The sequence below is a fragment of the Carassius gibelio genome, chromosome B15 (genome assembly GCF_023724105.1).
Source record: "Carassius gibelio isolate Cgi1373 ecotype wild population from Czech Republic chromosome B15, carGib1.2-hapl.c, whole genome shotgun sequence".
Classification (NCBI taxonomy): Eukaryota; Metazoa; Chordata; class Actinopteri; order Cypriniformes; family Cyprinidae; genus Carassius; species Carassius gibelio.
In genome coordinates this window covers 12,985,247-12,998,238 of record NC_068410.1, presented here as the reverse complement: position 1 = coordinate 12,998,238, position 12,992 = coordinate 12,985,247, and the positions used below count along the sequence as shown (strand labels likewise).

The window sequence follows — 12,992 nt, the reverse complement described above, 5'->3', positions numbered from 1 at the left end:
CATTAATTATGACTATAGTGACAAAAGTGAGTAAATATCTTCCAGACGTACACATGTTGAGTACAGTCTTTTATTCTTAATTTTTTTGTTTAGTCACCAATCCATCCAAAAGAGTGGTTTTTGTAGGATCCCGTTGCAGTCATACAAATCATAGACTCAACATATCACACTGGCTTCAGGAACAGGTTAGGAATAATCATTTAAAGGCAAAAAATAAAGCAACTTTAATACTTCAGAAGCAGTATTGCTCATTATAGTCTATTAGACAGCTCTATGTTGTTTTTTTTGTGTTAGAAGTAGTTACAGATTTTCACAATAGTGGATACAAATGAGTTTAATAATGATTTGGTGGTTACAGATGTACAGTGTACAGAAGACTCTACTGAGGGTGCGTTACATAAAGCCAATGACTGAAGAGTGTCCAAGCAGAGGCTCACTGTGGCACAGGTTACTCACACTTCCAGGGTAACAGTCAGTTTCAATGTTAAATACACCATTTTCCTCTGAGTCACTGGATTTGATCAAAAACTCTTCTCTTCTCCAATGAATATAGACAATAAAAGAAGGTCCTAAGAGATCACGTCCACTCATAGGTTGTTAGTTCAAGGATCGCCATCGTCCATCTGAAACAGCACTTTGGCTAAATCACGTCTGAGGACTTCATAAAGATAACTAGCATATAAAAGGCCCCAAATGCATCAGTTATCAACCTTTAATTACATTCTCCAACTCTCTGAGGGCAGATTTCAAAGAAAAGTTGAAGTGACGGGATTGCTTTTATTGTCAGAGGATGCTATTTATTAATTTCTGTGATCGGTTTAACACTTCAGAGTTGCCAAGTGCATTCTTTTTTTTCTCTCTCTTATTTCATGGGACATTTATTAACTGCTCAGTGTAAATTTTAATTTTCTGTCACTATGGAGCTCACCACTGGGACAATAACCACTTGTAGCTATGCATCTACATCTATATACATTTACTTAAACATGCAAAAATAGAGAATGTTTGACCCAGAAGCACCTTTGATTTTTGGGGGGGAACTGTGGCCTGTTCAGATGGAGAAGCGGTTTGGATTTGATCAACGGTGATCAACCATCTCTCGAACCATGAAACGCCACTTCGAGGTTGATAGATAAGCCCTTGAATCCACATTCATAAGGAAGCAATCCGAGCTACATTATAAATTCATTCAGCATCCACCAAGCTCACTTGTTTCCCGTGTGCATTATTTTCACATTTGATGTTCATATTCCTAAACTCATCATCTGATATGGGAACCATTTACAGCACACAGTCAATGGAAATGCACTTACAAAGTTTGCAAGATCACAGTTTATTTGTTAGAATATTCCATCTCTCTAACCAAGGCAAATTCCTGTCCTTACCTTGCTGCCTCAAGTCTGGTATATTAAAGGAATAGTCCACCCAATAATGAATATTCTATCATTTCCTCAAGCTCATGTCTTTCCAAACCTGTATGACTTTCACTCTTCTGTGAAACATAAAATAAATATTTACAGTTCCCATTTACTTTTGTCCATACGGTGGAAGTCAATGGAAATCAAAACGGTTCAGTTATCAACATTCTTCAAAATATCTAAGTTCCACAGCACACAAAAAAAAAAATGCATACAGGTTTGGAATGACATGAGGCTGAGCAAATTATGACAGAAATGTAATTTTAGCTGGACTTTCTTTTTTTAAGACCACCTTATTCTTCACTATGAAACCTCAAACATAACAATAAAGGGATTTGTAGGGAGTCACAATGCGCGAATCTACTGCTCTGTTTACTGGGCTTAAGGTGTTTGAAAAGCTGCAGGTGGAGGTTTCGTTCAAAGCAAGCTACTCAAAAAGAAACAGCTGACAAAGCAGATCCCAGCCAGCTGAGAGTCCTTTAAGACTAAGGCTGGGACTTCAGCTCGATCTGGGGTCCAGGTGCTGCTGGCTAGGAGCTAAAATGTGCCGAGACACTAAAAGCACATTCTACATGACTGGACCGCAGCAAGGCTTTGTTTCAGCAAGGAGTTCACCATGAAGGTGTGACAAATGGATGCCAATTTAATCTGAATGGTCCTCATTCAAACTTAAAACGCTCTTCCTGTCAACGTGGTTGGGAGTCTGTGTGTTTTGGATATGGATCGAGAGTGGAGCGGCAGTGGAATGAGTCAGACTGATTGGATTTGGAGTGGTACAGGTGCATTCAGCAAATATTGCACAGCTGCTACACAATGGTGCGCGGATTCACACCCCTGTGCTCTGTACCACAGGTTCCCTAGCAGGGGAGCCTTCTCACAATGACAGGTGCTGTGCTCAGCCCTTTTCTCTGTGTGTCCAGTCAGCTGGCAGTGGGCCAGGGGTGTTAATCTACGCCGCCCGGGGCCCAGCTCTGAAAGGAAAACAACAATGACCTGGGAAACCTGGTCTCATAACAATCACTACTTCAGCTTATATCATGTGTGTGTACTTGTGTGTGTGTGTGTGTGTGCGTGAATAAGGCTCCGCTGTGACAGAAAGCCAGCTTTGTGAACTCATCCTCCCACTTGGTTTAGTTAATATTATGGCAATTAGCTATGGTCGCACATGTATTATTATTATTATTATTATGAAAAGAAATTATTTTGGCTCATCCATTTGCAACGTTACACCTACAAGTTGTAGCATACCTTGCATATAAATTATTGGCAGTTTAAAATAAGCTATGTCAGTACTAAGGGAATACAAAACCAGAAGAGAAAGTTAAAACCAGGTATCTAGAGCAATCATAAACTCACTGGTCCGTAAACTCCACACGTGACATGAATTCTTAATAATAATTAAAAAAAAGCAAAAATAAACATAATGGTCCATAATGTAACATGGCTGGTCTCATTTTCCAGAGAGCACACAGGTAATCCTCAAATGCAAAGCTTTGCATCACATGAAGTCAAGCTCTAATCCTTGTGTTAATGGGGACACGGATGGTCCTTCACTCGGTTATATGAACGATTTCGACAACTGCCTCCACAAACCGGCAATGTGGCGATAAACAGAATATTCCTGTAGTGTGGAGCGACTCTCCTTCAGATACAAAATAAAATGTAAAAAAAAGAATAGAGAGTGTGGAAGTTTTCCGTCTTTGTCGGACTGCGCTGTTTTTTTTTTTATTCAAGAAATGGTCGGGTTCGTCAAAGGAGAGTGAATGAATTCGACGAATGGTTGCTTTTCCATCATGAGTGTTATCATGGTCGCAAAGATGTCATGGTTTTTCTCCCATTTTAAGGAAACGGCCTTGGGGAGTTGCTGGTACAAGTGAATTATTGTAAGTTAATAATCACACTCCCTGCCCGCCTGGACTACTTGTGAATAACTGGGTGTGAGGGTGTGAAATGGAGGTGGGTGTGCACATCTAGGTTTTTATGTGGGCTTCCAGGCCGTTAGCCCAAGCAGGGACGCCCGGCTCCGTGGCTCTGGGAAAGCAGGAAAGACTGGACCACCTGGTCTGTGGCCTGGGGGCTCGTGTTGACGTCCTCCAGCGCATCGGCTACTGCAAACTGCCTGTCTCTTAAACGGTTCCAGTTGGACAGAATATTGTGGTATTCAAAGACCTTCTCGTAGTTTCCAACCGAGTTGTACAGTTTTATCAGGCCTCTGTAGTCATATTCCAGTCCACTGTAACCCTCCCCGAACAGTTTCTTGCCTGAAGGAAACAACAGACATGTGGTTATTATGTTTAGGTTAAGAACATGATTTTACATGTGAAGATAAAGCACAAGCATTACTGCTCCAAAGTTTTAAGGTTAGTAAAAATATTTTACTGTTTACACTAAAATATTAAGCAGCACAACACGGACAATAATAAGAAATGTTTGTTGAGCAGATAAAATCAGCATATTAGAATGATTTCTGAAGGATCATGTGACACTGCAGACTGGAGTAATGATGCTATGATGGCTTTGCAATCACAGAAAAAAAAAACATTTTAAAATATACACACATAGAAAATAGATATTTACAATTTTTTTATAAGTTATCTCAATATTACTATATATTTGAACATATAAATGCAGCCTTTACGAGCATAAAATCATATTTAACAGTACAATAAATGATCCAAAATTAGGAATGCAAGATTATGAAATTGTGGCAAATACAGATTCATAATTATTTTCTTGAAAAATGGCAGGTATTACAATTCACTATTATTTAAAACAAACCATTTTAAATTTTAAAAGTGTATTTAGGCATTACAACATACATGATTATTCATTTTTTCCAGTTTTGAATAGTGTTGAACTATAAACATTATTTAAAATTAAAATATAAAAATTAACTGAAATTATAAATTACAATTGTAAAAAAAAAGAGAAAAGAAACTGTTAATGTTTTCAAAAAGCTGTTTTCAATTTAAGCATTTGATGACAGCAAAGATAAATGTAATGTAAATACTGTGGAAATGAGCATTCCAATTCAATTTTTGTCTGTATTATACATTCAATATTAAGTTATATGAATCATTTACAAAAAGAAAAAAGGTCAGTAACTGATGGGACAGATATCATGCACTCCCACCCAAAATGTGTTCATGACAAACGTAGCCCTCACCAATAGCGATGGAACGCAAGTACAGACGCTCTGCATCATCATACTGATTCATGTCGTAGTTGTAGAGCGAGGCCAAGTGTCCCACTGACAGAGCCACCTCATAGTCCTCCTGTCCCAACAGTTGCTCCTTGATCTGAATGGCCTTGATGTGCATCTCCTCTGCCTCCTGCATTACAAATCACAACATGGAAGGTTCAGTCAGCCCAAGAGCGACCTCAGAAGCACTCTAAGCTGAGTTTAGCTTACACAACAGAAAACAAAAACACACAGCCTGCACAATGATCCATTATTACTTATACTACGGGTTTAAATAAGGACTGATTAATAAACACCTTGAATTTGCGCATGGATTGATAGAGGCGGCCCAGGTTCCCGTAGTGTTTTGCCGTCTGAACGTTGAACTCTCCGAAAGCTTTTTTGGCCAACTGCAGGGAGGAGAGGTGCAGATCATGAGCCTCCTGTAGGAGGCGTTCCTCGGTTTCTTTGTTATGGCAATCAATGGCGATCTCCTCCAGGATTAGGGCTTAAGATGGAAGAGCAGATATACAAATTAGCTTGACGTAATGTGATTTAAAAAGAAAAATAAAACTGGATGATAAAGTGAAAAGATTATACTACTTTGAACTGTCAAGGGCCATCTTAATTTTGTCATTCTAGTAACGCAGCTGTGAATGAGAAGAGTTATGAAAGCTTTTCAAAGTGCTAGTCTCACCTTTCACCCTCTTGGATGAGGCCAGCAGCAGATGGTCTTCAGGGAGAATGTGAGTTATGATGTCTATGGCACGTTCTGCGTGGAATCTAAAAGCAAAATTCAAAAGTGTGAAATGGGTTCATGTTATTCGATAAACACTTCCATGAAAAAAAAAAAGAAACACAGAGGACAAAACAGTTCTACAAAAACATCTTAATTGTGTTAAAGTTTAGGGCAACTACTGGTCATCTGTGTCATGGATTTCATAAACACTCAAGGGACAAATAAAATGGTATAAAAGTTCATATGGGATTAGTTGCAACCAAAATACTGTTTTGTCTGGGTATGAATAGAGCAATGTGTTAGCGTGCTTTTGAAGAAGTGAGTCACAACACCAATTCAATTATTCATATTTTCATGCTGATCTAATAAGGATGTTTGTCTTCTTAAAAAAAAAAACAGCAATGCTATTTTGCCTCTAACCTATTACGTAGTCTTTAGTGTTGCCTAACGAATTCTGTTTTTGCAGCTAAGAGTCCCACAAAAGTATTATTTATTTTGTAGTAATATTTAAAATGACATATTTATATGTGTCATTACTTAAAAAAAAAATACACTTTAACTACTTAGTCACATGAACCACCAGTTAATAATGATACTGATGTTATCGGTTTGACACACATTCAGTTTGAATGATTCAAACGGATAACAATTGAGATTTTTTTTATGATTCTTTAAAAGAGCCAGCTCATGAGAGTCAATCTGTCCATCAGTCATCTGCAATAGATTTGCTCTAAATCTAGAGTGCAAGAATGGTGCACAAAACCCTTGCACTGTCCATATACCCACCAGACATGCGATTATGGTTTAAAATTATATAAAACAATTCTTTCTCTGAACATGTAACTAATGTGCCCAGGACGGGATTGAGATACTCACAGTGCATTGTCGAATTTACCCGAGCTGTACTGATGGACGTAGGACGAATACGCCAGGTCCTCATGTGCAGTTGCAACATGAATATTCTTCCCTCCAAACACTGACTGCCGAATATCTAGTGCAGTCTGAAGGTAGAACACATCAATAACAAGTACATCAAAAATAATCTTTCAAAGAATGAGAAAATCCTTTATTTATACTACTTTTTTTGGCTCACCTGGTAAATGGCCACTGACTGACAGATATTATCCACATTTAATAGATAAAATCCATAATCTAGTAGTGTATCGGAGTATTTCGGGTGCTTGTGCCCAAAATGTTCCCTGAAAACAAAATGTGGAAAGACAAAGGCATTTCATTGCTGCCAAACAGAACAGAATTTCAACACCACACATGCTTAAAAAAGAACTACGCTTGACAGTGCTCACCGCGCCAAGAAGACGGCATGTTTTATCAGTTGTTCAGCTTTCCTGAACTCCCGCTTAACAACACATGCCTGCAGGGATCGATATTCATTATTTCATGGAAAAGAAGTTCACATATATTTAAAAAAAAACTCAAATATCTAACAATCGCTGACCTTAGAGGCTTGTCTGAGAACATCAACTACTACTTTCACAGGTAAGCCAACGGTGATCTCCCTCATAGCCTCTATACACCACCTATAAGCCTGAAACACATTAAGCTGTAGAGCAGCCATTCTTCAAACAGACCTCTGGGACATTTGCAATGGGACTTACCTCATCATAGTGGCTTTTGGCAAAGAGCAGGGCACACAGTTCTCCATACAGGGCAGCCTTATTAGCCTGATGGCCGTGTTTGGCTAGTTTGTCCATGTAAGACTGGGCCAGTTTGAAAGTTTCTTCTCCCAGGTGGTATTTGCAGTTGCCATTACGCACATGGAGCAACCTGGCACACAAATTCCACATTAATAAGATACTAATTCAATTTACTCCCCCTTTAGAGCTAGAAGAGACTCAAACAGACCATTCACTCACCTCACACAACACTCCACCGCACGATACCAGTGAAGAACCTCATCGTGTAACGTGCACAGCTGGAGGCAAGACAGGAAGACTTTCTCTGCATCTCCGTACCAGCCGGCATCTGATAAAAAGCCACCTGATATCCAAGCAAAGTATTATTGCAACAGCTTGTTATTACGAGCTGAGAAAGCAGAAAAGTGAGCCATACCTAAAACAAAGCCGAACTGTATAGCTTTCTCTTTCACATGCGCGTCGGACTCTGCGATGTATGAACATCGGCGGCTGAAAGAGTTGGCCAGGACTGAAGCGACCTTTACACCGTGGTCCATCAGAGCCTGGAAGCAGTGGTGTAGGAGGTGCCTGGGAAAGAAAATATGTACTTAAGTCTTTCATAGAAGTATCAATAGGTCCTTAGGAAAAAAAATGTTTCATGCATATACTGTATACAAGTTGTTTTTTAGGGTGATGGTATAGGGATTTTTCTTTAACTTCAAGCAATGTCAAATACTATAGAATTCATATTAGATTATTACTGGTGGATCAATATAGTTTTTAAATCAAAGCTAATATCTAGAAAGCAGGATGGCTCATATAATACAAATATACACAATACACTTAACATATGATACACTACTGTTAAAACACATTTGTAGTAAGTAAGACAATCAAGTACCTTTTGTCAGAGGCCCGGAGGACTTTAGCGAAGACCTCCAGCTCACAGAACTCCCCTCCCAGCTGGCAGAGACGGCCTTGCTGGTAAAGCTGGAACACATGAAGAAATGTGAGACTGCTGACCCTATTGTACATGTGACACAAAGACAGTTCAAGTCTTCCCTTGGGGGTGCCAAGAACCAGAAAACCAGGAAAAGTAGCCACTATGAAAACAGAATGTACAATCAGGAAGAGTTTTTGCAAGACCAATACATGTGCCAAAAACATTTTGTTTGTGATATGGCACATCTGGTATTTGGCACCAAATAGCCTGACTGTACAAAGCTTTGAAAAACATAATGCAAAGAGTAAATGGTTAAATTATCTTCTAAACAGTGTAATGTAACCCTTACTGTTTGAGACAGGGCCCCAATCTGTCCACAATAATATTCAAAAGCCCCATAACTTCAGCAGTATTACTTGATTTACTGAAAAAGGGTTTAAGAATAAGAATCTTTTTTAAATATTTGTGCACTCACAATTTCTACCCAAGATGATATTTTAGAACTTGGCATAACTAGAAAAAGTACAATATAAAGTATATTACATAAAACCAGTAGCTAACATTAACAATAATATTTGTAAAAAAAATAAAAAACTATGTTTAGTTCATGTAAGCTCACGGTGCATTAAATGATCTTAAAAGATCCAACTAGATTTTTAAATAATGTATTAATAAGCTATACGTTCAAATTATCATTAAATACAATTCATATATGTTTCGGAAGTATTTTTAATTTTAGTTCATGTTAATACAAGGGACCTTATTAAGTGTTACAAGCCTCTATTATTCTGTCTAATAAGTGTCTTAATTAATACCTTTCACAGTGGTTGGTGACAAACCATTCAAACCACATAAAAGTTTCACACGTCAGTTGTCTTATGAAGTCGTTAAAAACAGGGTTATGGTTTAAATACTCACATAACATTATAAAAACATATTAGACTGGGCTCGTACCCATAAATAAGGTTAACAGAGTAAAAGAGAGATGTCACGGTGTTATATAGTTAATTAGTCTTGACCCAGAGAGCTGTATCTCATGCAGCAGTAACGTTAGATAAGGTACATGCTAAGATAACTGGAACATAGTGTCCACTTCAACCAGCCTTCACCCAAACTGCCACAGAGAAACGAGTGGACTCTCAAAACCGAAAACCTGAACGGTTGAATCGTCTAGTAGCTCGAGCCTCTTCCTAACAAGCGCTCCACTGAGAGCTAGCTACAGTTTTTGTTAGCCGAGCTGCTAGTAAAAAGTGTCAGATGCTTTTGATGTTTGTTCCGCACTGAGCCCATTCGCTTTTCTTCTTACCTTGTAGTACACATCAAACTGTATATTTTCAGGTAGAGAGCGGATGTCACGTCGCGATCGGCCATAGTTGTCGACCACGGCCGAGATAGCGGTGTTGTACAGGGTCTCAGGGATCCATTCCAGCTCCACCGCGGCCATATTGTTTTCTTTCACTAAATCCAACCACAGCCCCCCTCTTCCACTTCTTCTTTCACCTCCTTCGCTACCTGATCGAGGTAAAACTCTTTATTCTGATGCTCCTCATACACCCCCGCAGCTGGAAGCGCTTTTTGAGATCGAAACGGACTGTTATGATAGAGAACACAACCCTAAGGTTATGCTCTCATGTTTAAAGCTCATCCCCGATCGAGATGGCCCGCCCACTCTATGGCACTTTGGGGCGATGACGTAGAGCCAGAGCTCAGCTCGAGCTCAGCTCGCAGTGAACGCGCATTTTACTGTAGTTCAGTGCAAGTCAGTCTATGGATGATACCCACCCAAATAACGTGGTATTTAGGATAACCTCGCAAAGAAGGTGTATTTTACCCCCAGAACGCGTTTTTTACCGGGACACCCCTCTAAAGAGACTGGGCTAGTTTTGGGTAGCAATTGTACGAGTTTTGTCGTGAAAACCTGGCAACTCCAATGTAACGTTAGTTCAAAATAACGGCCGCTGCAGTGTTGCCAAGTCCTCGGTTTTCCTGCGGAACTGGGCTACTCCTACTACTACTAAGACTCGGTTTCACTAACGGGGCTTAGCTTAAGCCAGGACTAGGCCTTAGAAAAAAAAAATCTTAAAAAAAGTTATTTAGGCAACTTTTACAAAAATGCCGTACCTTGTGGGTGTGGTCTTCAGATTATGACGCGTTGCGCTCTGTTTCCATAGGCCTAACATTACATATAAAAAGTATTGAATGTAAGTTTATTACATTATTTACACTTTAATGTATCAGTAATTCTATAATTTACAAATCCAGAATGTTTGTTTTTTATTTTATGATTGCTTCTTGTTGGAGTGTATTTATGTCTCGCTGCCCGGCTTTTGAATGTTTGTACAAGTTTTGCAAAAAAAAAAAAAACATATAAAAAGTATTTCTTTATGGGAAAATGGATTAAAATGATTGATAAATCCTTCACTGTATTGGTAAGTATTTCTTTATGGGAAAATGGATTAAAATGATTGATAAATCCTTCACTGTATTGGTCAAAACATAAAAAAATTACAATTAAAATGCAGAAATGATTTTAGAACATTCAGCAATCAAAATGACACAATATTTAAAAATAATAAAACATTGTACTCGTTGTACCTTTTCGTCATGTGTCCAATAACGGATATCAGAAAACAGTGAACAATGATTGAATGCGTTGTCAAATCCTTGAAATTTTTTCTTAAAATCTCAGGGGATCTTAGGCTACTTCAATAAAATATTTTAGGTCATAGGGGTTCAGCTGACAAAAAAGTATGAAAACCCCTTCCCCAAAAATACAAAACATAGTTATTTTTCTACTATTTATTCAAAAAGCAAGCCAACAAAAATAGTTTCCCATAAATTGTATGCTTTATTGTTTAATATGTTTTCACAGTTGTTTTAATAGCCTTATTCATTGACAATGGCACAGACAATGCCAAAATATTATTATTTGTATTGATACAAATATATTTCCTTCCCTTGTGAGAGACTTGAAGTTTGCTCGTGCATCACCTTGGAGAGTAAAATCCATTTTGTAGCAGCATAAGAAAAAATTATTGAAAATCTCAGTTTTTGTTGTACAGTATGTAACAGCTTGTGAAATTGAATGTATGCCTTTAGTCTGAATGTCATTTCTCTAACTCAAACTTTCTCCCTCGCAAAAGGTGGATTAAGTATTCCTTTGTGCCGCTGATAGTATGCATCCTATCTTATATCTCATTAGTATAATTGTAACCATTATTTCTCATTATTTTTAATGAAGTACTTAAAAACAATTGTTTCCATTTTACAATATGAAAAGTTAAAATGGTTAACCAGTTAAGCAAAAAACACAAATTACCCCATCCACCTGAATAATTGTGTTAGACCATAGTAAATAAAATATACAAAAGTGCACGATTATGATTAATAACATAATTATGTCAAAAGTAATTATAAGTACAAAACATAATTTAATTCGACTGATTTGTGAGCATCACAAAATTGCAAATTTATTTTGCAAATGTGTCACTATAATTGACAGGTCATTTTATTAAGAAAAAAGGTCCTCACAAGTGTTGTCAAAATCAACACAAACAGTGCTATATGTGATGGTATTAGAAGCTAAACAAAAACAGCTGGCAGCAGGTCAAGGCATTAGATAGTGATCTAATTAAGAAGACCATGACCTCAAGATCTCATCCAAATTTAATCCCACAAGACTGGTTGGTACCTGTGTTATTTTAGTATTATTTATAAAATTAGCATTTTATTAACATGAGAAAAACATTTATTTTTTATACAAATGTTATTTTAATTATTATGTAATTTTCTTATGTGCTTTTGCCATTTTATTAGTTTTCTAATATTGCTGTTAGTTTTTTTGTTATTTACTTGTCAGTTAGTAATTTCAGTGCTTCAAAAATATTTTATTGATATTGTAAACAATCTTTTATTTTGTTTTAATTATTGTGTAATTGTATTTTGTGATTTTTTTCTTTTTGTTAGATTTTTTTTTATATTACTATTTAGGTTTAATCTATTTTTATTTCAGTCACAGTTTGAGTTTAGGTTTTGCTTTTTTTATTTACTACCAGTTTATTACCATAAATGCTTCAGATGAAACTTAATTTAATTTGTTTGCAAGGCAACAGTTTTTCATCTAATATTTATATTTATAATTATAATTTCAGATTTATTTCAATGAACAATAGTAGTTTTATTTAACGATAATAATCCATGACCCGTACCTATCCAATCGTGAGCCTTTTATACATCCCTAGATCTTTTCTGACATTACTTTACAGCTTATGGCCACCAAAAACAAAACGAGACAATAGGTTGTTATTATTCTATTATTATTCCAATCAATTCCTACGGCATTGACTTCTGCAGCTGTAGTTCCTAACGCATGCAGCAGGTGTCGCCGTTTCTTCTCACTAAACAATAAGCAACATGAGGCCAACCTACCGCCTTTATCACTATATATTTACAACAGTGCTCGCCTGCTCACGTTCAGCTGCGCCCATCTAGAGGATAGAGCGAACAGAAACAAAACCGTTCCCTGCCAAAAACTGGATATCTCACAACGGTGAGTGCAGACGACTTTTATGTATATATACATTTATGTTAAAGTTCCGTAAACGAGATAATATCGGGTAATTTCCATGAGGTAAAATCTCATGTCAGGGATGTGAGCGTGGGATCAACAGCAGTCCGCTTCTGGACATACAGGCGAAGAAAGGACCCTTATCAGCCACTTACTCATGCTAACTGTAGCCGGAGGATTGTTACACTCCCTGTTCATTAGCTATCTTGCGGGTTTATAGGTTCGGTTGTTTCTCGATAAAATCTGTATACTCTGGTGGTCTGCGTTTAACAGCCTCAGTTCGTGTCCAGCTAATTTAAAGGCTTAGCGGCTGATCTTGAGCGTTAGCGTTTGGCTTTCCTGCCGCAGATGAATGACGAGTCTCTCGCTGCTCCGGTTCACCGACCGAACGGGCACATTTATAAACGAGGGTTTCTTTTCCTAAAGTGCTTCTCTTCAAAGTGGCTCTCGCCTGGTTTGTATATGTCTGGTCTTTAATGCGCCAATGATACATTGTAAGCAAACCGCAGG

At 37.7% G+C, this 12,992-nt stretch overlaps 2 protein-coding genes across 4 annotated transcripts in view; one reads left to right on the top strand and one right to left on the bottom strand.

The window, feature by feature from the left end:
* Positions 1-56: 56 nt before the first annotated feature.
* appbp2 (amyloid beta precursor protein (cytoplasmic tail) binding protein 2) lies at positions 57-9,634 on the bottom strand. The gene is made up of 13 exons (XM_052575984.1): positions 9,222-9,634; positions 7,874-7,962; positions 7,409-7,560; positions 7,213-7,336; positions 6,955-7,123; positions 6,795-6,884; positions 6,643-6,710; positions 6,432-6,537; positions 6,215-6,339; positions 5,297-5,382; positions 4,917-5,107; positions 4,585-4,750; positions 57-3,679 (listed from the first exon to the last, which is right to left on the bottom strand). Exons 1-13 carry the CDS (start codon positions 9,357-9,359, stop codon positions 3,417-3,419), a joined length of 1,767 nt encoding a protein of 588 aa, XP_052431944.1. The 5' UTR covers positions 9,360-9,634; the 3' UTR covers positions 57-3,416.
* Positions 9,635-12,342: 2,708 nt separating this feature from the next.
* myo18ab (myosin XVIIIA b) overlaps positions 12,343-12,992 on the top strand; it is a 98,860-nt gene continuing 98,210 nt past the window's right edge. For all 3 annotated transcript variants that reach the window (XM_052575467.1, XM_052575463.1, XM_052575462.1), the window contains exon 1: positions 12,343-12,464. The gene's annotated coding sequence lies outside the window, so the exon portion shown is untranslated. The remainder of the gene's footprint in view (positions 12,465-12,992) is intronic.